Consider the following 27,818-nt stretch of genomic DNA (forward strand, 5'->3'; position numbering starts at 1 on the left):
CATCACTCGAGTTCCCTTAGAAATCTGGGATCGAACTAACGTCCCTCATGATCTCACCACCTTTCCCTCCCCGCTTACACCCCTGTTCGACAATCCGGAATTCACTCCTGGAATGGACTCGGCGGCCTTCAGCGGGTGGAAACCAGCTGGCTGCCGTTTCCTCTATCATATGTATGATGCGGAGGGGGTGCACCCGTTCCAGCAATTCAGGCAGGAAAACGGGTTACCGGAGGAGGAACGGATCCGATACCTCCAGGTCCGACATTGGGCGCTCGATGGGCGGGTCCGCCCATTTGCAGACCGGCGGCTCTCCCAGTATGAGCGATGGTTAATAACAAGATCATCAGATAAGCAGCTAATTTCTGATCTGTACAGAATGCTCCAAATGCGATTTGCGCACACTTACAATGCAGGACGGACACGTTGGGAAAGGGAGCTCGGTAGGAATTTGACTCACGAGGAGTGGGGTTGGATATATTACAGTGCCAGACACTCAGCGTACCACATGGGACTCATGGACACCCTCACAAAGATTGCGACCTATTGGTATTACACTCCGGAGCGCTTAAATGCGATAGATGGGCAGAGAGATGCACACTGTTGGAGGGGATGTGGGCAGATAGGCACCTTGACCCATCTGCTTTGGGATTGTGAGTGTCCAGCCATACTGGACCAAGGTGCTCGACGAGGTGGACAAGCATTTCGACACTACGATACCGCGCTTCCCGGCGTACACACTGTTGGGCCTCCCAAACCCTTTGACATACCCGCTCAAATCGCGTAGGGGACGACAGAATGCCATGGCTTTGGGCTCAGCGACACAGAATATACTTACTCATTGGCGCACTCCCAACCCACCAACGTTTACGGGCTGGCTATACCGATTGTGGCATGTCCTAGGCATGGAAAAACTCACACTAACACTGACCGGGGAGGGCTCCAAATATGGGGAGTTGTGGAGGCCCTTTCTGGCATTGTTGTCCTCAGAGTTCAGGGAGGTTACTTGTCCTCGCTATTTGCGCCTGCTGCGGCTGTCCGAGGGGCGGACGGAGGGGTAGGGCTTGGGAGCGGCTGAGACATTGGGGGAAGGGGGACAGATGGACGTGGAACGGGGGTGGGTTGGGGTACGGGAGGGGGGTTTTATCTTCGATATATAGTTTGCTCCACAGCATCTAATGGGGGATTACTATGGAGTCTCCAGATTGGTCCACGTTTGATTTAGACTGCGGCAGAGAAGTGTGGGACCTATCCACCATTCAGAGACTGAGCAAGGTGTTATTATCTATTTGGGTTGGAGCCTTGTTGTATATTTTTGAAATGCCAATAAAAGATTTAAACCATAAAGTGCTGCTTGCTTGCTCCCATTTTCACATGGCTTGGGTTTCCTCTTTCATTTTGTTTGTCAGACCGGGAATATTCTTTACTCTTCAAAACTTAAAAGGGAATAGTGTATTTTATCATTTTTCTACTTCTTCCTCCCTATCTGTGCCAAGAGCCTTACAAGTAACTTCGCTATAAGTCTTAACCATCATCACCACTCCCCTAATCAATACCAACATTTTAAGCCTCACAATACTGACACACTGGAAGGAGGCACCACATATTTTCAGAAATAAAATATGATGCTCTTTACCATTATTGTTCTTGTACCCAGCGGCGGCTGATAGGGAATGGAGGTTTTTTTTGGGGGGGTGGGGGTTGAAAATATATTTATAATTTTATTTTTTAAACCTTACCTTTTCTGATGACCTCGTCCCTCCTTCGCTTCTCTGCTCTTCCTTCCTGACTCCAGTCCGGAAGAAGCAGCAGTAAGCACCCGGTACACAGTCTCCCCAGAGCCAATCACTATGCTGCAATGCAACATTGTTATTTGTCTGAGCGCCATGGCTCGGGGCACAGATGGGGATAGGGAGCCTGTGCATATTACCCACCAGGCTGACCACTATAGAATGGTGGGGAGTATGCAAAGTGTGCATGACTGCTTGGCTGGCCGAAACAGCCGGCAAAGCAGTCTAGTGTGCGCAGTCCACTCCTCCTTCCACCCTGAACCACCAGCCCCACCCGCCCTAACCCAGCCCACAGCAAACAAAAATAAAACGATAATAACCTTGTTAATATTGTTTAATTTTTCCCCTTTTCACTGCTCTAAGAGCAGTGGGGCGACACTCCTCCACCTTAGCGGAGGAGTACCGACTGTACCAGATTTACCAATCTAAGACTCTTCCAATGTTTTAGTGTTTTGTAAGCATTTTCTTGCTTGGTCTGACCTCCATTTTGGACACTACCATTGTTTAAAAAAGTAAACGACATCAGGAGGAGGAAAAGGGGGCAGTGTGTGATCAATAAATGCACAAAGTTCTAAGTGATATAGAAATTCTACCACCTTGGATAAATGCAGTTTACTAAATGATGGACAGCACAAAGGGCATGCTTGGAAAAAGGTTTTAAATACAAACATTTGGAAGGTTTTTGGAATAAAAATACAAATATTAATAGTAAGGAACGTCACAGTAGGCATTTTTGTTTTTTTTAGCCAATGCCCCTTAACTTAGTGTCCAAGAATAACCTATCCCTCCAGCTCACATGCCCGATCACCTCTTTGGACAAAATAGTATTTTACAAAATGTACCAAAACACTTTATTCAGTAGTTTTCTATAATTAACACGCAAAAACGAAACGCAAGGAACCTATAAAAACAAAAAAACAGTATGAGCAACACTATTTGTAACAATAGTTTGGCTATCCGGTGGGTCAATGTTTCATTTCTTCCTATTTGACTTCAGTTCTAATTCTATTATATAACAATTATTTGAAGTGACCAAAAGAATGCATTAAAAGATGAGAAAAATACTTTGACAAGCTTGAGAAATACTCCATGGTCAGTGCAGATTGAAGAGGTAGCGTGAAATGTCAAAATGAAACAAAATACTGTATATCTCTTTGTTCTATTCCTTCCCCTCTAGGATCATTGTGCTCAAATGTGCATTTTAGGGATTACACAAGTTCTTCATATTTTTTGTCACCAGGCATGCTCAGAATTTTCAAAGCAGTTTCCTTGATGTTGTCAATTAGATGTTGGCCCAAGGTGTATTTCAATGAATAATGTTTCCATTACTAAAAATACATGATATTAATTCAACTTAGCCTACAGGAGGAATTGTCAGATAATTATTTTGAGTACATGCTTCATCCAGAGCTCTCTTCTGTAATCGTTTGACAATGAAAAGAGCTAGAACGTTCGCACTTCATGCAGCATGGTGGGGTGAGTGGACGCTTGTTTCTGTATTTGAGATGAAATGCAAAGTTCAATTTCACAACCAAAAGTTCTCATATTAGTAAGCTAGCTTTGGAGCTCGAAAATAAAGAGAGAACTCTGCAGTCCAGTAGCAACAGCCAAACAACTTGAAGAGGAAGGAGCCCCATCAACAGTCCTGATGGACATTCTGCATGCTGGGCCCTGATGTTAGGGATCATCTGTAGCACTGTAAAGGTTGATGCCAAGGATCCTCACCACAGCTGGACCACTGGTATCACCCAAGCTGCAGAAAGGGCTCAATGTCTAGGAGATGGGAGTTTAGATTTTCCACATGCCTTGCTGAGCAGAATCATCAGATCATTTTAGCAAGTACTAAAACTCAACATATACTGGCATGGTCGTAGGTAGGTGGAGTGTGGTGGTAGGGGTTGATTAGGTAAAGCTAATTTGTGTGTGACACTGGGGTTCTGCACTGACAGTTTCTGGCAACATAAAATAAAGCTACTGTATTGTTACTTTTGGTGAGTTTAAAATGCTGGCGAATCACACAAGGATGGTAGATGTGCCTAAAACAGCCCAGTGCTTCTTGACACGGAGGGAGAGAGAATATATAAATATCTCCCAGGTTCACCCCCCCTTGGCGGTTTCTTTTTCTTGTCACTGTCAATTTTTTTCTTCAATTAAAGGGTGGTATTTTTCATTTATCAAAACACGTTATATTCCCCAAAGATGTACACATGCAGACATCTCGGGATGTACTTCAGCTTCACAGAGTTCTCAATGGTCACCCATGCCAGGTGGAGAGAATCATTGGAGACTACAACACCACTGCAGGAGCCAGAAGTTAGAATGACTTCACTGCAGTAACCTGTGACATTATTGTACAAACATGCCATCGTACTGTGACATCACTGCAGCAAGCGGTCAACAAGAGTCCATAGAGTGACATCACTCCAGAATGTGACCTCACTGAAGGAGCCAAATGCCAGGCTCCCGCATCAATGCAGAAGCGGTCTTCAGGCAGTGACTTCTCTGCAGGAAAAGAATGTCAGACTGTGATAGCACTGTATCAGGCATCGGACTGTGGCATCCTGGTAAGACATGAGACTGTCACAACACTGGAAGAACCAGACTGTGACATTACGCTAGGAAACATCTGACTGGGACATCAGGTCTCAGACAGAGACAGACATCGTTGCAGGAACTTGCCAAACATGTCACTCCTAGAATCTGACAACACCCCGGCAGCAAAGACAAGCGTATCTATCAGGGTCATCAATGTTTTACAATTAAAAAGAAATCTAAATATTTTACAAAAACTGAAAATTCAATACATGGCAATGAATCAGTAATTAATCATATGGAAGGTAGAAAAAAATTGTTCACATTTTACACTTTAAATAAACCTGGGACGGGCCCCGAAGGAAAACTTTCACAAAGTGATACACTTTTAGCAGAATGAGGTTTTAACCAGAAAACAATATTCTTCGGCTAGGGATAGAAATGCACAAATATACAGCAGCGGTGGCCCTTTTGGTCTATCCTTTTGGCTCCACTCTTGTATCTCTGCTGTCTTGGAAGATAGGCGTCGGATGAGGGGTGCTCCTTCCCTTTACATGTGGTCCATGGGGTGATGGTGGCCATTGAGGTGGGGGTTCGGTGGGGATGGGCAGTGCTGGGTGATGGCACTCTGTTCGGTGGGCGCCACCAGTGGAGAGTTGGACCTCACCGGGGACGAAGATGTGCTGTCCTGGCTCCAGTACACTTCACACAGCGGCAGGTCGTTGGTGTTGCAGAGGCTGTACTTACCAGAACATAAACCCACCCACGTAGGAAAGACACAAAGCAAGGGCCAGCCAATAAGAAAGCAACCAAAAGATAAAAGGGAAGAAAAAAGCAAGACAGAAGCAAAGCATTAAGAAAGTGACAAATTGTCCTGCAAGAAAAGCAACACAATAATTATACCAAAGTGATACAACCAATGAAACGGCTGCATAAGCAGCATATTACAAGCTGCCCATTATACACATTCCAATGAATGACCAAGACTGACAGGGCACAAACATGTCCAGTTATGAAATATACTTTTAACTTAACACACACTGGGAAAGGATCCAAACTTTGGCGCTAGGCCTTACTTTTTTTTTTTAAGTCACATCTTTGAAGGCAACTTATGGAATAATGTGCATATGCATTTAATATTGACCTATGAAAACGGAAACGTTCATTTGGAAATCCTGGTTAAACGCGAGCACAAATCATTCCAGGAGTGGGTTTGTTTCCTATTCCTTGCAGTTTGAGAGGTGGAAGCTGGGGAGGCGGGTCAGTCCATTTCACATCTCTCAGTAGGCATGTTGCCATACAAGGAACATTGATATTACAAGCATGTTCACAATAATGGAACTCCTCTTCTTCATCTAAATTCATGCATGCAACACTGTTGTTGCAGAGATTATAAATGAACAGCATACTAAGAAACTAATCTAAAGAGAGAGCCCTTCTGGATGCTGGGATAGGGGTAAGAATGTAAGAAGTCCATGACATTAGGATGGTGGGGTTCTAAGGACACAGCAGGATCATGCTCCCCCTGACATAATCTGTGAGTAGGTGAAGTTACTTTCTTATACAGCGCACACAGCAGACGTACCTGCCTATAGGGCTTTAAGAGAATTTGGAATCGATAAGCCGAAAGGTTACAACAGGTAGCTGATTCAACGACACCTTTGGTGGAAGCCTGAGTGGTTGAAAGAAGACAATCCTAGAATATTCACTGCCTAGTGGAAGGGCTGACAGCCACCCACTGCCAAGGTTTACGTGTTTTGTACACGCTGCGGCCAGAGTATGGACCTGCCAGAGGGCTGCCTAAAGCATATGTGTCTAGGCCTTTCATATAAACTCAGAGTAGGGTGGGAGGAGGAGGGGGCCGGTTGGACTGTATCCTGCGCTCCGGCTGGAGAGGCTACTTCAACTTCAAGCACCTAGTCTGGCCCTTGATGAGTTGGGGTGAGAGGGAGGGGCTCCCTTCAACAACCATGAAAGCAACACAAGTTTTAGAATGTTTTAGCAGGCTCTTGACTGAAACCCCCAAAGAAGCCCTCCAGGAATGAAGAATAATATTAGTTTTATTAATACAATCTGATACTTGCAATATGCCAAAGTGACTAGACAAGGAGCAGGGCATTAAGAACAGAGTCCAGACTGCAAGCATCCCTGCCACCGGTGGAAAGGTCCATACCCAGACGCCCTGCCTTCACATGGTACCAGGGCAAGGGCAAAAGTAAAACAACAAAACTAGGGACTAGGGTGCTCACAAACTCTGCCCGCTCCGGAAAGAGTCAGAAGCAGAGAAAGGGGAGACACAAGGTTTCATAAAAAAATAAAATTCTAATATTTTTTTAAAGTGCACATTTAAAATTAATAATTATGGTAAACTAGCAGTTTAAGTAATTCTGCCTTTAGATGCATGAGACGATTTGTGCCCTTAAAAGTACCAAGTCTGCAGCAGTCTTAAGTGAAAGCCACAGTTCTAATGCCTCTGGCAACACTTTACAGCAAAGCGCGCCTGAGCAGGAGCAGCGGGCTAAGGCGCCAGAAAGGGGTGGCAGAGCAGATAAAGCGAAGATCACAGGCAGAGGTAAAGAGGAAAAGTAGCTCAAATGGGGCGACAATCGCAACACAAACGCTGGTGGCAAGGCAATTCAGAGAGACTGAGAATCAGCAAAACATCCCAAAGGAACACAAATCCCAAATATGCACAACATTTACTATTCAACTTTATTTGAAACAATGCATCAATAAATACTGTGCTAGAATTAACCCAGCCAAAGAAGATTAACAAAAACACAGACACAACATAGTTTGTGTTCCAGCTCCACACAATCTTAGTGCGATACAGCTCGGGCTCCATTTCATAAGCTTGATACATGGCTATAAGACCTGACCCCACAAACTTGTATTGGTGAGTGAAAGAGGCAGGCGCGTGGGGGAGGATGTCACATCTGCCACAGCTCATGCCTTAAAGTCATCGCATGGAGGGGGCTGGTGTTATCTGGATAGACCTATACTCGGGTACAGACTTTGGGGTCTTGCAGGGTGTGGGGAGCAGTGACTATGTGAGAGGGGGGGCGGCAGCATATTTTGATGCTGCTGCAACTTGCACTGCACCTGGTTTTAGCTTGCAGTGCCTACTATCATGAGCAGCAAGGGAGGGGATGATGTTAGTGATCTGAGTATCACCGATGCACATACATGTCCAGTGATGCTAAGCGCCTATCTCCTTTCAACGGATCACAACTGTGGTCCCACATTTGTGACTCATTCGAAGCTGACCGGCTGTGCGCAAGGGTGCCCCGGTGTGCAGCTATGTCGACAAGTGGTGTTCAATGAAGCTCAGATGCCCAACAGCAGCCCCCGTCTCAACTGTGCAAAAAAAATACCAAAAGACTTATGAGGGTCCTGGACTTCCACCCCTCATTTAGAGCATAACACAGCAAACTTCTAATTCCACTGCAAAATTGCACTGCACGAGAACACCAGGGACACCACAACTTGCTGCCATGAACAGGAGTGTTGACGCACAGCCCACGAACTGCAGAGAGCTCCTTAATAACTAATAATCTTGAAAAGTCAACTAATCCGCTTTATTAAATTACTAATCCGCTGATTAGTAATTTAATAAAGTTATAAGAATTACAGTCTTCACTCCATCTTCATTTCGTAATGTAGGAGTGAAAACATTTTTTAAATTAAAAATAATATATATGGGTATAAAAACTGTTGGCGGACTGCACTTCCGCATGTGAACAAGGATACTCTGTTATCCGAAACGCGTCGTAAGCTGTAATTGAATAAAGACCTGATTTTGCCACAAAGAAAACGGGTGTCCGTGACTCTCTCTTCGCTGTCTTGCCGGATGGGAAGCGGGAAGAGCTGGGAAAAGTGTTTTGGATATATATATATATATATATATATATTTTTTTTTAAAAAAAATTTATTTCAGTTTTCAAAGTTACTGCATACTGATTTCTAAGGTAATGCAGCACTATAGGGGTGAAGTAGTCAGATGTGCGGTGGTATTTGCGACTTAAGTGAATGTCCCCATTCCAAAGGCAAGAATGAAATACAGTGACTGGGTCCCAGCCCAGCCCGGACAGCCTTTCAGAGGGCAGCTGGATATGTGACTTGTTGAGCCCAGCACCACTAATCTTTCAGGCATGGGACTGACCAAGCGACCGAATCAGAAGTAGCCCCGATGGTCTCTCCAAAGCCATGCTGGCATGTGACCGCCTACCCTGCAAATGATAATGGTGGCAGGAAAGACTAATTCACAGCTGCCGTCTTTGGAAGCGGGCTCTAGCAGGTGACTGGCCAGGGGTGGCTCCTCCGTAACGGCAGAGGAGCGTAACCCCCCCACTAAAAGATAAAATACAAAATAATAAAAGCATTTTATTATCATTTTATTTATGCCTGTCTCAAAGCCCAGATGAGCAGGGCAGGGCCAGGCAATCCTGTGTGACAGGCATAGAGGGGGATAGGGTGGGGTAGGTGGGAGTGGTGGGCACTCAAGTGAGTATGTCAGTTTGGCCGGCCAAACTGACATGCGCACTTAGCTTTCACCACAGGCTCCTAGGCACTGTGAGCGGCACACAAGGCCACTCAGACCAATACTAGTGCTTCTTTTGTGCTGGGAACAGTATTCCCAGGACAAGAGAAGCTCCTAGATCGGCATCTGGGAGCCTGCGCTGTGTGCTGCTGAGTCGAGGAGGAGAGGAGCAAGGCGGCAGCCTTCGGAGCGGCAGGTATGTGCAATTTCAATTTGTTTGTTTTCCTTCAAACACCCTCCACCCCTCCCCCCCCACCAAAAAATGCAAGCAGCCGCCACTGTGACTGTCATCCTGTCAAGTTGCACAATGTCATATAAAACATTCAGCCAGAGGCACCCTGCCTTCTGAAGCTTGTGCTTTTTCTACTACAAGAGTGGGTTCTAAAGTCCCTGCATCTGAAGTGATGTTTGCTAATAAACTTGAATCGATGATCACCCCTCCTGGTCCCATTTGGCAGTCATCAACCAAGTGCTCTCCAGCACTACCAACATTTTGGAGGCAGATAAGGGACAGCCAGTCGCACTCGTAATATCATTTGCATTTTATTAAACGTATAAGCTTTACAATATTTTGCTAAGTAAATGGATGGATTACTGAAATTAAACACCAATGAGTACCTTTAAAAATATAATTTCCATCACCCGCAGACAGATTCAATTCCTTAACAATACAAGGAAAATGAACACACATAAAAGTGCTCTCAACAGCTTCAGACCTGCAGAGGATCTAGCAGTTCAAAGGGATAAGGTTATTAGAATGATTTATTCGCCACATGGTTAGAGTAAAGAGGTCAAGCATCTCGACTTTGACTTAACCCTAATTGTATGTGCAAGAGGGTGGAGAGAATCGGATACCTGTGATGGTATAAATAATTATAGTACTAACTTGCTTTTTAGGGGTGCTTCCTACCACATTATTCCAATTATAGGCCCTTTAAATAAGAGGAGTTACCTGCAGTCAATTTTATGATGTTTAGTTATGGACCTCAGTAAGATACGAGGCAGCCTTTGCTTTGCCAGCATTCAAACATGTGACATGCAGATTACCCCAGATGTGGTCAGCGGTTAACTCACCGAACCACTGTAGCAGCCATGAATATCGCATTATTTTAATGATTCATGAACATCCATCATGGGGAGAGGAGGTGGCCTAATGGCTAGGGCGGTCGACCTCCAATCTGGAGAACAGGGTTCGAGTCTCGGCAATGACGGTGAACAGCCTGTGATTCTGGTCAAGTCACTTAATCTCCCTGTGCCTAACAAAAATAAATGTGTCCTTGTGTAACGCAACTGGTGCTCATGTAAAGCGCTCTGATACCTTCAGGTCAAGTTCGCGCTATATAAAACCCCGGAAGAAAAATCCAATGGTCTGGTTTCAGCAGAACAATTTCCAAGTGCGCTGCAATATATCTGCAAAGATCTCCTTAAAACTGGGGCCTGTAGGTGCACCAAACCACTCCTGGGTTACCCACTGCTGACTTGTGGTGGCAACCAGCAAAAGAGCAAGGGAATTTGTGTGCCACCCAGGTGCGTGAAGGGCCTTCAATGCATCAGGGCCCTGGTTTAGGCGAGAGGGAGCTACCAATGTTCTTTAAACACAAACGTCAGAGCCAGTGTGAAAAACAGGCAATAACTGGCTAGGTTCTCTAATGGAGCTTAAAGAACAATAAAAAGCCTTTACAAAAGCAGCACTAGGCAGGTCACTAGTGAATGCATTCAACTCTGCACTGCAGATGTAATAAGGTAATGTGTGACTATAGAGAGAAGAATCAATGCCATCTATGCAAGAGGTGTAATAAGACTTGACACACAGGTATACATATATATATTTTAATTGGCTGCACTATTCCACACAGCACTGCCATGCAGCCTATACTACTGCTTTAAATTAAGCGTAACCGTCTCAAGAGACACAGCTGCAAAACAATCTGGAAGATAACCCACTGCTTGTTCTCGGGAAATAGAACTGTGCTACAGTAAGGCCAAAACGTCCTGGCTAGAGTAGTGGGCACAGTGGACTTCACAGGCCTCAGGTTATCAGAAAGCTGTGGATGGATCAGACCCCAACTTCGTAGTACAGCAATCGTTTGTAATATGTGCGAAGAAACTATGGCACAAACATGGAGGTTGTGTTTTTATTTTGATTGATACCTGTACAGAAGCAGGAACCAATGCTTTTGCTTCCATAGAACTCAGCTTCTAGACATTCCATGTGCATATGCGGACACCGCAGGCACAGGAACAAAAACTGTCGGATAAAAAAATCAAAAGGCAACACAAAGGCTGGGCTGCAATTTAAGTTCGGTTCTTCCTTACTCAAGTAAATAATTCTCAGATTACTTGATTACAGATCACTAGATAAACTGTTTTGCAACCACAACACAGAGGTTGTGCCCCATGCTATACCTGCAGACATCAAATTGAGTGCACGTTGAACGGGACACAGATCAGGGAAACTGCTTGGTGATCTGAGGCCCATGGCCTGCAGTTAGGGTGGATAATGATTTTGGTACAGAGGCATGAAGGCCAAACTTCACCAAAACCAAAGGGACAATAGTACAGAATGACAGAAAGGAAGAAGACTGGATGACACCAAGGACAACTGTGGATTACAACTGGGACTGTGACTAATCCACTGTCCTGCAGGTCTCGCTTAGCTTTTCGCTTTTAATAGGCAGCTGGGTCTGCATTATTGTTGGGTTTCTGGATTCTTATGTCAAATAAATCCCAGAGACATGCACATCGAACCTCTATGCCTCTCAAAACAGCCCCTGCAATATGGGGCTAGTCGAGAACATTTTGATAAGTCCAGTGATCTGGCACTGAGTGATAAGAAAATACCCATAACTCTTACACTACAAATTGCCTGTAGACTAACAATGGCCTGGTTATTAATGTAGCAGTTATGGACGGACTAGTTGACTTCTCCAGCTAGAGAACATGCCACACAAGTAGGCTCTTCTGTGAAAGCTTAACATTTAAAGCACTTACAGCTGCTAAAATATATAACACAAAATGAAGTGGACAGAATTATCCTTTCTGTGCTGATGACAGTGGCTAAAATTGGTCCTGTGTTCGGAACTTCTATACACGGAGTCCGAATTCAGAAATACGTTTGAATAAAGTTATTGAATATTAACTTATGAAAAAAATACGAGTTACCTTATTTTCAATGGATTCACATTACTGTTTGAGAGAAGGGAACTTAATCATAAAACACAAAAGTCAAGTTTTAGGCTGCCTGCTAAAAGGTAAGACACAACTAGGAATAAAGTAGAGACAGAGATTCCATGGCCTAAACACAGCAAAAGAGAAGAACGAATCTCTGGTTGTCCCCTTGTGCGTAAACAGAATGTGCAAGGAGATGGTCATGCAATGTGCCATTTAAATTTGATGGCAAGTAAAGTGTACGAGTGTGAGTGAGCTTCTTTGCGCATTATTGCTGAAGGTTGAAACTGGATTCACTTCTGAACTGACAATCCGTGGAGCTTGCAGAGACCGGGAAAGACAAGATCGCCCTTGTTCCCAGCAGTGGAGCTACCGCACCTTGTATTAAAGGGAAGGCTGTCAGGCTCTTTCAGCAATGATCAGATACATGCTACTTCCATAGTCTACCACCGACTGGGCTATGGAACTGGAGGTGACAATGCAAATCAAGCTAAGGAAGGATGCAGTGGAGGGATTTAGCATAAAAGAAAAGGGTACTGACTCCAACCACTGCCCGAGGTTGAATGAAAGCTTGTTATCGAAAATAATTCACATCTTGTGAACCGATTTTAAAGAGGATTGCAGGTTTATTCCCACATTCTGAGGTAAATTGATAGTACTTCAAAGAATATACAGTGTGTCTGTTAAAGAATTCCATTTTAGATGTATTTGGTATAATAAAACCCACCAACAGAGTGCTGACGAACAAATGGCAAAGAAGCCAGTCCCGTCTGTGACAGACTAGGTTTGCAGTGCTGCACCAGACCAAGCAAACTAAATGTTTTCTGCATACATATAGAATCGAACACAAAGTTAACAGAGAAGACAAGCAACTAGCTGAAGGGATATATTAAACAACCATTGCGCGAGCATGGTGGCCGGAGGCACACCCAATTTCAGCTGACAAGAAGTTGAGGTATAAAAGATTTATTCTGCATCAGTGGTTGAATGAATAGATATTGCATTTTGTCCAAAGAAAGAGGAAAAGATACCACACAGCTCCTGTGAGGAATGCAACAGGGTCTTCATTGAAGAAGTCGAAAACAGGTTGGAAAAGTTCATTAGAGACATTGTACGAGTACACAATCGAAGCAGCGAAATAGTAATTTTAGATGCTTTTACAGCAGCAGTGCACTCTTGATGTTTAAACTTAAATGACTGCTTACCTCCTGAAGAGAAGCCTCTCTCCCACATTATTCCCAGTTTGCAGACTACTAATTTCAATGACGTCAAGTCTGGGAGTTCCAAGACTTTTTAACATGGACAAACAAACCTTTAAACATGACTTTGGGAGCGCCAGTTTGTCTAGTACAAATTGCGTGAAATTGTCAAATTGCAGATAGAAGATCAATGCTAAAATACTGGACAGAATGTTCTGCAATTCTAATTTAACAGAACCATGAAATTGGGTCTCATAATGGTTTCCCGTTTCTCGCAAATCCAACAGTGATTTGTTGTGATAGAAGACATTGTAATTCTATTATCATGTAAGAAAGGTACAGATGATCCCATGAAGGCCCCACGACTGGAATACCTACTTTTAGAAAACTGGCAGAGAAGACTTTGAATTCAAAGTGTCTCTGAGCAGTGCCTCAGGCTCATGGACTGTACTGAAACCACAGTTAACTTAGTAAAGCAGTCAGAGGAAGAATCACTCAAGAATGAACTGCTTAAAACAAAAGAGTTTGGGGCGCATGCATCTGGTCTCATATTCTGTGCAGAGATTCTGACCGAGAGGTCTATGAGGGGACATAATTAAGACTACTCAGTGAGCCATGGGTGTTAAGAATGGAACCCTTCCAAACAAGCATATACTGCCACAGGTGGGAATACCCTGTGGAGTTTGAGGAAGGTAGCCTGGGTGTCTTAGGGTAAAACATGGTATCAAAGTCTGAAACGTAACATATTGGTGACATCAGAACACGCGAGCTCTGAACAGATTAAGACCTAAATGTTCATGGTAGGGTGGAGGGGTAGCAAGTATGTGCGCACTGGTCATTTGTACCCCTACCCAGTAGTAAATAAAGGGGGCTGATTCTTTCTATACAATACTGCAGTAACTTTTCCAAGCTCTCAATGACCTACAAGGTTTCGCAATACTGTACTTGCAGTTCACCATCCTGAAGACTAATCTGAGCTGTGACTTACATTTCAGTATTGATAATTTGCTGTGGTAACATCAACAACTGCAAAACCTCTAATTTGACCTTTTCTGTGGTTACCCAAAAAAGGACACTACTAGTCATGTCCAAAAGGTTCCCCAAAACTGTATCTTTTCACGTGTCTTTTTAAATGAAATTTCAATTTTGCTGCTTCAATCTGCAACATTCCAACAAAGAAAGCGAAACCAGAATTGAAATACCAGTTAGTCTCACCACCAACTTCTCTAGGCGAGAATATCATTGTAAGATGGTCATGTGTTTTTTAAATTCTACATCAGGCTTCTCGAACGAGTTGATTGTGAGCTACTGCTAGCTCTGCAGCTACCTGCAAGTAGTTCTCTTGTGTGAAGCCCAGTCTACTAAATAAATGTATATATTTTTTATCAAAATTGAAAGGTGTGTAGTCAAGTCAAAAATGTATCGACAGAACTTATAGGACGTTGCTTCAAGAAAAATTACAACATTTCTAAAATATTTCTGAAACTGATATTTGAGTGAAATCATGTAGCATCGTAAAGACTTATTATTAATATTACCTTAGTGTCACAAGCGCTGCAGCTATGGCTATTATAGATTATCTGTGTAAAGGCATCTCAAAGCCTTGTCTTATTACATTATTGCTGGCAACCCTCCCTGATACACGGAGGTGATCAGTGCCGGTAATGTTGCATAGGGTGGCCGCGAATGTAATCTTGTCTGATGTGGTCACTATTCACCAATAACAATGTCAGTAGCGCAGCAGCATTTTCAATGAACAGAAGTAGCTCTGGTTACAGAAAAGGCTGGAGTCCCCTGCTCTACAAGCACTGCAGCTCTCAGGTATGGGGGTGCAGAATAAGCACCCCCAAATGTTCGATCCAGCTAAAAACGGAAGGAACTGTAGAGTATGTAGCAGAATTCACGGAGACGTGAGTTACAAAGACTAGTCTGGCTCCAAGTGGATCTCATGAACTTGATCTGCTGAGCGTGCCATTGTCCTTTAAACTGCTCAAGGAATATTTGGTATATTGGTTTAAATAGCCATAGTTATCAGTGGCTAATGTGATATAGCACGGATAATTATTAAATAGAATATATGTATCTATATAGATCATTTTAAACCCCGAAGGAATTCACCAAACATAGAATAAGTAACATCTGGAGTAGAAACCAGGTGCCCTTAGAATTGCATAGAAGGACTCTAGTGGCAGGAGCAGGTTTGGCAGACTCTCATTGTGCAATCAAGGCAAAAGGGCTGTGTTCGCAGCCGAGAAGCTCTTCAACGTACACATGGGCGCAATGGTCTCTGGCAGCTCAGGTTGGTGAATTCATGTTCTTTTTCTCATGCCACGGCCTTTGTCCCCACCAAAGACGCCAGTCCGGGCACCTATTTGTACCTGGAAGAATAATATTCCTCTTCAAGCTCGTAGAGGTCGATCGAGATCTCGTCCCGGAGAGCGATGAGCTTCTTGTCGCACTCATCCTGCAGGCTGCGCAGCTGCTGGTTTCGCTGGGTGATGGCTTCATTCACCGAAGGGAAGTCGTTGAGGATGAGAAACTGCTTCAGGTCAGACACTAGCTTCATCAGGGATTCGCCAGCTCTCACCTGTCGGAGATAGGATTGTCTTGTAAGCTGCCAGTATGTTTGCTGAAAATGAACAAACTTTGATGGGTGGAAAGAGAAAAGCTAGTAACACTGAAGTCTATTCAGAGATACTTCTAAGAAAGTTAATTTATATGTAACAGTTTTATGGAGAGTGGACTTGGCTAGATTCAGGCACATGGCACTGCATAATCACAAGCAAACTTTAAGAGTCCCACAGAGCATGAAGAGAAAGTACTGCCCTGTCAGGCTGGTGTCCCCGAGTTGTACCTGTCGAGATGCCTGACCCTCTTCGGTTTGGTCTGCTGATTCTAATGTAGCAGGATTTCAATGTTATGGGTGCGAAGCATTACTGTGTTATGTGCTCAAGAACAAGGGAGATGTCAGTGATATCTTCATGATGGGGTGGTCTGAGGTAGACTGCATTGTGACATGAAGGAGTAGCAGGAATGTTTTGTGTAGCACTTCATGCACAATAAGGAAGAACTTTCTTCTGAAACTCCCTGCACCATTGCCAGAGTGAATGCTGCACAGACACTTCCTGCACACTGGGTACTTACAATGTTAGCAGCTCGCACGTGCATTTCATAGGTGTCCTGTTCCCCCTGTGTTGCTCGAGAAACTTGAGTTTCATCTTCAACCTGCAAGATTGAATTTGAAATTCTACCTTAATGCAAATCACATTTAATCCTTTTGAATAAAAGCCACATTTCCTCGACATTGAAGCCATGCTTCGAACAGGACAGGTACAGAGGCTCGAGGGCAGGTTTATAGGAGCGAAATACACACAGAGAAAATACAAATATAAACATTTATTATTTCCGAGTAGTACCTCAGATGTCCGGTCTGTGTAACGCAGTTTGTTGTCTGAAAAAGAGTGCAAGAATTCGACCCTACCATGGGGGGGGGGGGGGGCAGGAAGAATCCTGGAGTTTAACTGAGAGGAATGACACGCGAAGCACTGGAGTCCTCCTGTCAATGGCAATCATGCTACCAACGAGAGCACATGGGAGACATTATGTCCAATGAAGGAGGCTTCTCGATTTTGGCCACTTGTGAGGGCACATCCTAAATAAGAGATGGTCCAGAGGCTGACTACTGAAGGTATCCTGGATAAAGCCACAAGTCCTAGGAGGAAAGGTCGAGGAATCTAAATGTGCAGGAACTGCAGGAAAGGTAAAAGTAGATTTGGTAGAATGGAGACTTTCCAATCCCTTCAGCAATCAAAGAGAGTAACGTGTTCTATTTAAAAGCAGCGCACTCATAATACAATGCAATATGAAGCTGAGCGGGGGCGGGGAAGGAGTAGCTTTAGAAAAAAGGTTTTATTTGAAATCGTAGTAGAGTAATAAGTGCCTCCCAGCAGACGCTACTGAGACAAATAAATAAGTAAATTAATTCAGAATGGCCAGGGATAGATACAGAAAAGGTACCACAAGGAGTACCCCAAAGTGCACTGATTACCAAGACTACGGCTCCAGCCACTTTGGCCTGGGAGTCAGGGGGAACTGGTCACGCATGCGGTTCTGCAGGCACTAGTGATGCTGGGCTCAGCGCGACATCTGGTGAAATGGCTCTACAGAGCGCAATTGGAGATGGTCACAGGACCGCTGTCATGGATCAGAGACAAACGGACATCATTGCTGGGCAGGGACTTGACAGATGTAGAGTTGAGTAGAATTGTTGAAAGCCCTAAGCGTATCTCTAGGAACACCAGTTTAAAGTATGTCCAATTCAATGCCATATTTGACCCCCCACCAACCCCAGGTTATGTATGGAGGGGGACCCAGGGCCCGCCTGAGATGTGGGGCACTTGCTGTGGAATTTGCTCACATGACATGGGATTGCCCAGGGTTGAGGGGTTACTGGGAGGAGGTTATTGCTATGATTAGTGGGGTTCTAGAACGCTCCCTCTTATGCACGCAGAGGTTTGTCTGCTCGGACTATTCCCTAGACGCAAAGCACACAAGATTGGCACAAGATTCGTAGACCTAGCATTGATACTAGCGAAACGTCGCACAGCCCCAAGGTGGATGTCTAGGGTGAATCCCACAGTCGCTGCATGGGAGAAAGATGTGGAGGCCTGGGCACAGGACAGGAGAGGGCATTAATGAGGGAGGATGCCTGAGGACTCGACACCGCCCAGTGGCAAAGCTATGGACGGAAGTGCTTCGGGTATGGGATGCACCCCTCACTACAATGGCAGACGCGTCACAGACAAACTCATCATTGGCGGGAACCCCGGTGGTGTTCATCCCCCTGAGTAACCGGTGTAAAACACAGTAGAGATTATCCGAGTTGCATTCTAGAACCTTTCCACTTACAATCTTTCTCTCCCCTGGCTTGACACTTACACACCTTCGTCAGTTATCCTGTTAGGCATTTCGCCAAACACCGGCCTACATGTACTCATCGGGTAACTTTATAGTTTCTTTAATGATTTATTAGTAGTATTGTTCTATGGAAATAGAATTCAGATCTTTTTTTCTATTATATACACTATTGGCACTATTGATATGACTGTCTCCCCAACCATGGCTCCCGGAGCACCAAGATATAAAGAAAGGTCAAACACACAAACGTACGAGGTTGCATTGTTACAAACTAAGTTGGATAATAACATGTTTCTTCTCATACTGTGAACACCAATACAGTTGGTAATGTCACGGCTGCCAACACATAGGGGATAGCACTAAACCATTTATGGAGCTAACTCTAGAATGTCTAGCAGAATGCTGATATTCCCTTACTGCAGCAATGTTGTTGTGTAGATATTCACATGTGGGGTGCACCCAAGTGAACTCCTGACATCACTTGTATATCCACGCTGTCTTTACTTAAATGCCAATAAAAAATGTTGGGAAAAGCCAATTGTCTGAGTAAACCCAAATGAAGCCTGTAAGCGTCCTTTTTAGGCTCCTCACAGCAGGCTTCAATATCTTTTGAGGGAATGGGCTGGTAAGAATTACAGATAGTATGCTCTACAGGTATTCTAAAAAAAAGGCTTCTTTCTACAACAAAAAAAAAAAAAGTTAATTCGCAGTTGTAGAGAATACAAACTCAACGCGGTTTACTTTCACCCACATGAACATCACATCAAGGAGCACAGAGACTGGGGAGCTTGAAATGCCAGAGAAGACTTAAGTTAACCCAACCCAATACGGTTTGCAGAGTCTAAAATTCCAGCATGTCGCTCAAGAGTGCAAGTTAGAAGAAAACCAGGGGGCGTCACTTGTTGCGTTTGTACCTTTATAAGCTGTACAGTGCAGCAACATCACAAGTCCCATACTGTCCAGCCGGTCACTCTTATATTGCTAGAGTCTACCACACTATGAAGGCTTCTCAACGTGAGCACAAACCATATCAGTTAAGAAGCTTCCCAGCTAAATACTCATTCGAATACCCAATTTCTGCGTATGCTTTTGAGAAACACATTTGGCAGTTTCTACCTAACGAATATGGGACCTTTAGTTGATACTCCTTGTTCTGGCCACCACTAGTTTTGGTTATGTGGAAGAAAACTCAAAAGAACACAACAGGTTAAAAAAAGCGAGGAAGTGAACACCTCTGCACTACAGGGAAACACACCTTAGCGGTCTTGATGATCTCGGTGAAGTTGTCCATGATGGACTTGATGTCATCTTTGAGCCTCTTGTTGTAGGACTGCAGAAGAGTCTCCTTGCTCTGAGGCAGCACTCGCTGCTGTGACATTTCACCCAAAAGGGTTCAAATCTAGGTAGGGAAGAAGGAAAGAAAGGCATCTCGAAGGGGAGCACTTTTTCAGAAACTAGAAAGTTTTGCAACAACTTAACATTAATAATAATCCTATTTACAGTATATTTTCCCTAGACACATTCTCCAGCAGCCTTGAGAGCACTCAGTTTTTAAATCTCTTTTGTATTTTAGTCTATACATGGCTACGTGCCTACAGGGTGCATGGTTTCTCATTGCCAAGTCTATTAGATGCTCATTCTAGGTCCGATTCACAATATATTTGGTGCACACACCTGACAGGTGTGGAAAAGTGTCATTGGTCCATGCAAATGAAAGGTTCTAAGTGACAGGGTCCACGGATATGTACGCATGCAGACAACACTTCAGCTGTGAAAGATCAGTAAGGTGGATGTATTCTCCGCAATAATAAACCTAGTAGCAGGGGCGCACATGAGGGTTCTTGGAGCCTGGTCCAGAGGGTGGCTTTTGAGAATGATGGAAACAATGTCAGAACTTTCTGGGCCTTCACATGCATTCCCAAAAGCATTTTCTACCCATGTGCACTTAAGTCTTAAATATGTTGGGTTAGAGTGGATTTATCGATGTGGAACTGCCTAAACACCCCCATTTCTAATGTGCAAGAGATATTTATCAATATGGAAAACATTTTCTCTACAGTGAAAGAATACAATTGGACGTTCCCAGTGTTTCCTTTCATCCAGTCCTCTTGTACAACACTCTGTAGGTTTACAGCTAGAAGTGCACTACATAAGTACGCAAACATACATGCTTATGCATTTCTTATAGGCAAAACTGGAGCTTTCCAGCCTGCAACATGTGCAAGGAGGGTAAGGGCGAATGAATAGAAGAAGCAGATGCAAATCTAGAATTGTAAAAGTTTCGCAGATTTCTGCTCATACACCTTTGGATTAAGTGAATGGAAAAACCTGAGCAAATCTTTGACAATTTTAGGCACAAGCTTATAACTTTCGTAGATATACTTTTTTTCTGAGAATTGACCAGCTTGCTTAAAACAACAAGCATTTGCAATGCAATAGGTCTCGCATTTACGAGAGTTTGAGCTATTTACAAATAATAATGCCTTTTTTTTTTAAGCATAAATAAAAGGCATTGTTATTTACAATGCCAATAGCTGAAACTCTCGTAACTGCGAGACCTATTGCATTGCAAATGCTTGTTATCTTTATGTTGTCGGTGTCTAGCTGTTATGGATACAGCCTCTGAGCAGAAGGGTGACAGGAAATGCGAAAGGGCACTAGAGCCGTGAGCAGTCAACTGTTACGGATATTCTTAATTTGGGGCCTGGAGGAAAAGGCACACGTACCTTCTGAGGCAGTAATTGGCAGATAAGCAAAGAACACTGTCAAACAACACACACGTTCATTGAAACGTCAATCAAAGTGTGTTTGGGGCAATCGCATTTGTTCAAAGACAGTGTGCCGATGCTTGTTTGATAGCAGTCGCTATGCGGGATAAACACAGGCCTTAGGGATCCTTAGATGACATCACTTCAGCACATACAGGAAACTCCAGCACATACAGGAAACTCCATGCCATTACTGCACACCACATTCCAGCCCACACATTTCCTGTGAAGGGGCATACCTTTAAAGATCGCCCAAAAAGAGACAATGTGGAAACAGCTCTCCTTCGTAAAACAAAACGCGAATTCAATTTAGTAACTGTTGTGGTTCGAAGCTGGATAAAGAACTAGAGCAGGAAGCAAACACACATTAAGATCAAGTTTAATGTTTAAGGAATACATCCTACACAAGTTGCCTACTCACTAAAAGCTGTGTAAACATGCAATTTCTAAGATTCACCTGCCTATTTAAAAATGTTGTCACTTTCAGCCTTTTCCGAGCTTATTTCCCAATTGAAATGTGGAAAATATAGACGTGGTGTCTAAAAAATATAACAACAACAAATTATTATAAGGGCATAAAACCACTTATTGTGATGTCATTTCCTGCGATGCGCTTGTGATTTGCATATGATAATTAGTCCCCCCGACTATACGTGTGCTCTGGGCTGAACATTAAATATAAACAAACGAAAACGTTCAACAGAGCCGCTGTTCTACGACCACGTGCATAAAGTATCCAAACATTAAACTCGAAAAGGGCGCCGCGATTCCGAAAACGCTACGGGATCGCACAAAGGCGCTATACAGACGCACGTAGTGACATAAAACGAATGTTTCCTATCGTAAATCTTGGAATGCTGGCACTCCCCTCCCGCCGCTGTGAACCATGTACACAAAGTGCTGTGCTTTACCCTAAGCTGTAAATCGCCCTGGAGAGGCCCCTTTCTATCTGAGCTTCACAAAGCTACTTTAAGACACCGCAGGAAGGGGGTGGCAAATGGTGTGCACTTTCACGGCCGCTTTGATGTCCTCAGTGGCCGCGCGGCTCACTGAGGACATCAAAGCGGCCGTGAAAGTGATCAGGCAGTGCTTTTCAGGCTGCCAAATGGTGCGCGGGCCCGGCGCACATGCACTGTATTTGGAGGCCTGAAAAGCACTCGTTTACACTTCCAGATCCCCCTTTAACAAAAGCTCTCGCGAGAGCAGCGCTAGAGCGCTGTCTCAGGCGAGACCTAAAAATGCAAAAGGTAGAACTACATGATATGAAACACAAACAGATATATACATATAAACATTTAATTTAGTACACAATCGTGACTACGTAGTTATAGTTAGGCCAGTTTCCATGGAAAAGCAGATTTCTGTTCTACCTCCTATAGTAAACATTTCTCTCCGCAACAGTAAAAAGAAACAAGCATTGGCATAGCCAATAGGTCTCGCCTTTGGGACCTTATAAGTATTTAGCCATGCAACAGTTAATGTTGTTGCACAAAGAATATTGTGCTGCATAGCTAAATACTTATGAGGTCCCAAAGGCGGGACCTATTAGCTATGCTCCCATTACTTCTCCTAACCCCCTAAATTCAGCCTTACCTCCTCTATCAATCCCAGACAAATAGAAAGAAAAAAAAGCATTTGCAATGCAATCGCTCTTGCATTTGTGAAAGTTAGAGCTATTGGCGTTGGGAACGACAATGTTTTTTTACTTTTGTTTGATGATCATATTTGCATAGTGCAATTACCATTCGTAGGACTTCATGGCGCTGGAGAACCAGACAATGGGAAATAGGTTACAAGGGAGGGGAGTTGGAAAATATATGACACAAATGGAAAATGAAATTTAAAAAAATAAGGAAGGAGTTGCTGTAAAGGGTTGGGGATAATGCATGACAGGAGAGAGCGTGATACTGGAGCAGGGTATGTGCGTGAGAGAAAGGAATGGTTAGAGAAGAATGGGACAGGGGAGAAGGAATATGAGAGGGAGTGGAAAACGGAGGGAGGGGGGGGGTTGTGCGTTTGTGAGGAAGAGATTAGAGCAGAACTGACAAAAGAGATAGTGGGGGGAGGGGGGGGGGGGGGGGAGTGTCATTGGGAAGAACCCTGATGGGAAACTTTTTTCTGTTAAAACATTAGAATAAGGCCTAAAACTCTTACATCTAACTTGTATCGATTTTAGTGCCTTGTGTCGGCATAGACCAAGTACCATGTATGCTTGCCTAACTAGTACATTCTTTTTTTACTTTTCTGCTTCAACACACCAAATATTTCACATCTATTAAAATGCACTTCATTAAACATAACTTATTCAATAAATATATGCCTCAAAACAGATTTTCCAGTTGTCAGCTATGCGTGTAGAAAACATTGGTCACTAAAATTGAAGGCCAGTATAAAACTAATAACTGGTTTCAAATAGGGAGGCACGTTTTCGCAGTGCTATAAAAAGTGTGAGGAGTATCCATCCCAAATGCTACATATTTCAGCCACATTAGAAAGAAAGGCTGAGTCTGTCACCTCTTTAGTTACAGCAGTTATATGCATGGTGCAACCATATTATGCAGGTAGCCATTAAGCTAATCTGCCATCGTGAAGCAAATAGGAAAGGAGGTCTTGTAATGCAGTCATCCTAAAATACATCTGAGCAAGGGAGGCATAGGCATTTACATTCATTAACCACGTTTCTCGTGACCTGTTAAAGACATATATATTGTTGTATATTAATTATATCCTTTATTTATAGTATGTATTTTTAATATATATTGCATTAGGTTTGCAAGACACTAAAGTTGTGGTTGAGCGATAAAACAAAACAATTAGAAACAATACAGTTCTCAGCCCGTTCTCGGATACCAGCTAAACTGTGACAGAGCAACAGGAGTGTGAATACAGAATCTCGAATGTGGTTGGTAAAACCAGACCAATAGACATTGACATATGCTGGATTTCAAGACAATTCAAACATTATTTTTTCGTGTAAAATACACAGCAAAAGTATATTGTTTTTCTCAAGATTTAGACCCAAACATTTCTGAGCAAATTATTTTGCAGCAACGGCGATAATTATGTTCCTGGATGAAATATACTCATAATGATAGAAGACACAAGATGTCGGTTAAGGTAACTATGTGATAGAACATCCTCTGCCCAGCTGAAGACTGATACATTTCCAGACACCCAATACAAGTTGATCGCTATCTAGTCTTATACTTAAGCCCTCCTTAAAAGTGGAAAGTTATATTCTGATCCCTGGGAAAAAACTAAAGTTTTAATTGGAGTGGAATTAAGAGTTATGTGATAATGGTATTTTCTACTTGTGGCAAATACCATTCTATATTCCGTCTAACTTTTGATGCATGCCTAAGTGTCCAAATAGAATTAAAGGTGGCTCTAGCACTCTTTTGTGTCTCACAAAGCACTATCTAAAAAAAAAAATAAGCTACACAAAACGTATACAAGTTAAAGGCATTGCCTATTTAGGTACTGTGAGTTTACCTGCTACAGGTATTCTCATTCTTGAAGCTCTAACATGATCGCATTCTGGAACCACCTTAGTACAATATGTACAACTATTCATACTGCAGTTAATAATGTGTGCTTCGCATATGTCTAGCGAACGCAAATGTTCATAGGGGGGGGGAAGGGGACGGGCTGGCGCAGTGCCAGTAAGCAGTACTGCCAGCACTAACCACAATCTCCATTGCTGCTAAAAGCTCGTGCTTCTAGGGTGCAGCGCACGCACCAAGAGGGGTTGGACGCCAACTCGACCTGTCAGCCCTGTGCGTTCTGTAAACTGCCAACGTCTGTATGTTAAACCAATCAACGTGTTGAGCTGTAATACTTCTTTGTGGGTGTTTGTCCAACCGCAATAACACGCAGAAAAGGTTCACTGGTCCTTGGCCCCTGAGTGCCAAGTGAGGGGGCGAATAAAAAATTTTTTAAAAAACAGCTGCATTGGTGAAAGATGAAACGTGGTTCGCTGTGTCAACAACAATGCTGGAATAAATATGTAAGTCAATTATCCATATGAGGGTGAGCCCGGCTGTGGAGGAATGATGCATCTCTCACCTGTTACTCAATAAATGGAATACGGCACAAAGTGAGTCGGTGGTGACACAGTGGGGCTCGAGTGCACACAATGGTCGCGCCTGCCGGTGCAGTGCTTCCGCCACCTGCCTCCAGCGCGTGCACACAACGGAGATTTCACCGGATGCAATTAACAAGACGGCAAAAGTGAAAGCAGGGGGCATGCGAGATTTAACAAGACGGCAAAAGTGAAAGCAGGGGTGCGCGCGCGCGCGCGACAGCAAACACGCAAGTGGTGCACGCGCAGCAGCGGAAAAAGTTAAAGTAATCACACTCCAGATGGCGCCTCGGGCGCGGAAAGTTGGCGGCTGCGCATGTGCGACAACGCAAGTGCTAGGCCGTGTGGCAGCACTTTTAAAAGCCCTAAACTAAATGTCTCGCAGAGCAACGCATGCGCTGGCTCAAGTGAGACCTAAAAACGTTGAATGGAATTATACCAAACTTTGCATTAAACTAGAAACTAACTCAGAACTGCCTCTGCTTGGTTCTGTCTAAATCTATTAAATAGTTTTAAAAAAATATCATTGCAAAACTACGCTGAGAGGGCTTCTATGGGGTAAAAATTAGAGCTAGACCTTTAGTTCAACTAGTTGAACTTTTATCAAACCGGGTGCAAAGTCAGTGCACAAACCTACATTTAAACAGGCATTGGTAAAGCCAATACGCCTAGCATTTGCTGAAAGCCTTTTGGCTCAGTCAAGGCTTCTTTTGTCGTAGTTATTGTTGGGGGAGCTACTAGGCTCTTATCACTCTAAAAAAAAAAATATATATTGTCAGAAAGCAAAAATATTTTCTTGTCTTGTCTGACATTGCTGTTAAGTTCCTGGCACTTAAGGGAACTACAGCATGTGTGGATGCGCTCTTTGTGAAAAGGCAGAATGCAGTCTCTCATAGTGAAGTTTAGCTGGTGGCTTAACTGGACTGACCCATTGGCCCAGGCTACATCCTATAATGGGTGGAAGATAAAATGTGACTAACAATAACAAAACAATGGGGAGAGGATGTGGCCTAACGGCAAGGGCCGTCGATCTCAAATCTGGGGAACCGGGTTCAAGTCTCGGCAAAGACGCTCAACATCCATGATTCTGGGCAAGTCACAATCTCCCCGTGCCTAACAAAAATGAATGCGTACTTGTGTAACGTAACTGGTGCTCATGTAAAGCGTTCCGATACCCGAAACCTTCGGGTCAAGTTTGCGCTATATAAAACTCCGGGAAAAAGATAAATGGATGAAGAGTGCTGGCTGAAAGTTCCAGTAAGTAAGTACATTACAAATGAAACTAATGCCACAACTAAATAAAAAATAAAACAACATTACACACAACGGAGCTCTTTCTCCTATTGTTAACTTTGGGTCTTCACAGTCAAAGCTGAGTGCAAGGACCCAAAACCTATGATTGGCTAGCTGAAACAGACGCTCTTTCCCTGACCCCGGTAGGGGATCCTCCAAAGGGTCCTCTTAGAGTGCGTGCGAACAATGTTCTAAAAAACAGTTAATCTCTAAGGTAGGAAACTTGGGTCAGAGTTTCTGAATTGTGGATGAGTGAAGGGCTAAAAGCCCAGGAACACAGCTCGAGATTTGCGGATTCAAAACTGGTTTGTGATCCAGGAAACCAGTGGGCCCATGTTAGGTCTTCTGCTGCAGTTTGCGAACTCTGTGCAGAGTTTGCCAACTATGAAATTTGTGGACCTGTGTTGGGTCCCTTCTGTAGTTTGTGGACAGAGTTCGAGGAACCACACCCACCATCTGGGTGCGCCATGAGCCAGCAAGCAACACATATGGACAACGTTTGAAAATTTTAAAAGTGCTTTATTTTCGCATTAATATATTTTTTGATTAGGTGCGGGCTGGGTCAAATTTGGTTTTAGGGGGTGCAGGATTAGTGAAATCAAACTTTAAAAACACGCACAACCAACAGACTCGGCATCCATAGCACCGAGGGCAGAACTTTCTCTAAAGAACATTTGTTCAGTAGTTTTGCAGTTATAAGCCATAGAAACTTAGTGACATCTCAAGCAGCGGTATGCTGCAGTAATTTTATGGTATACCGTGGTACTTGCCGATAACAAGGCAGTATATGAATTGCTAATGAATGCCTTAACAAAAGTTAAAGGCAGCCATCTTTTTAGAGCACATTTTGGCTGTGTTCTGGGCTAAGGTCTTAGATATAGGCAAGTCGTAGGTTTTATATCTTTTCCATACCTATTACCACCTTACCAAAGTAATAGGTATGGAAAATGATGTATATTTTTCTATGTATTTTTTAAAAAGTTTACGGAGTACTGCGGTACTACCGAGGTAGTAACACAGTACTTACAGAAAATACAGTCAAACCTGCTGAAATTTAACAGGGGAAAAGCATATGGTATTTACTGTATGATGTGGATTTTGGTGCTTTAACCACTAAAATGCACGTTATTCCCCATAAACTCCTAATAGGTGCTATTTATCGGACCTAATAAATAACGTAAACCATTGTTTCGTTATTTATCAAGTGTGCTAAATAGCACCCATGTTCATAATCAGGACCCAAGTCTGCGTCCTGGGTTGCAAGGCAAAATATAGTGTAAAAACTAAATCTTATCCTGAGCAAGTTTCCATTCCAAAGTAAATCCAGCAGTCCGTAGTTATGGTAATTTCTATGTTTTATTCCAAACGCCAGAATTCCAAATAGGTAATATCACAGCCAGTCTGAACAGAATGCCGCCAGCACGTGTTTCGTCTTGTGGATAACTTTGACCGACTTCATCAGGGCTAATAAGTCCTAATTAAGTTCAGTCCTCAGTAGTAAAACATAGATTTTCGCAAGCACCCATATCTCAG

At 43.5% G+C, this 27,818-nt stretch overlaps 1 protein-coding gene across 4 annotated transcripts in view; it reads right to left on the reverse strand.

Annotated features, from left to right (window-relative positions):
- Nucleotides 1–2,624: 2,624 nt before the first annotated feature.
- The window catches only part of MED22 (mediator complex subunit 22), a 196,858-nt gene continuing 171,664 nt past the window's right edge, over nucleotides 2,625–27,818 (reverse strand). For 2 of the 4 annotated variants that reach the window (XM_085613878.1, XM_085613877.1), the window contains exons 2-5: nucleotides 19,399–19,542; nucleotides 16,371–16,451; nucleotides 15,605–15,855; nucleotides 2,625–5,056 (exon numbers count right to left, since the gene is read on the reverse strand). In XM_085613878.1, coding sequence (XP_085470004.1) covers nucleotides 4,870–5,056; nucleotides 15,605–15,855; nucleotides 16,371–16,451; nucleotides 19,399–19,521 — 642 coding nt within the window. In that variant the 5' untranslated portion in view covers nucleotides 19,522–19,542 and the 3' untranslated portion in view covers nucleotides 2,625–4,869. Of the gene's footprint in view, nucleotides 5,057–15,604; nucleotides 15,856–16,370; nucleotides 16,452–19,398; nucleotides 19,543–21,150; nucleotides 21,257–27,818 lie in introns of those variants that run through there. The other 2 variants (XM_085613879.1, XM_085613881.1) reach the window with 2 other exon arrangements.

Source organism: Triturus cristatus, chromosome 1_2 (assembly GCF_964204655.1).
Source record: "Triturus cristatus chromosome 1_2, aTriCri1.1, whole genome shotgun sequence".
NCBI classification, from domain to species: domain Eukaryota; kingdom Metazoa; phylum Chordata; class Amphibia; order Caudata; family Salamandridae; genus Triturus; species Triturus cristatus.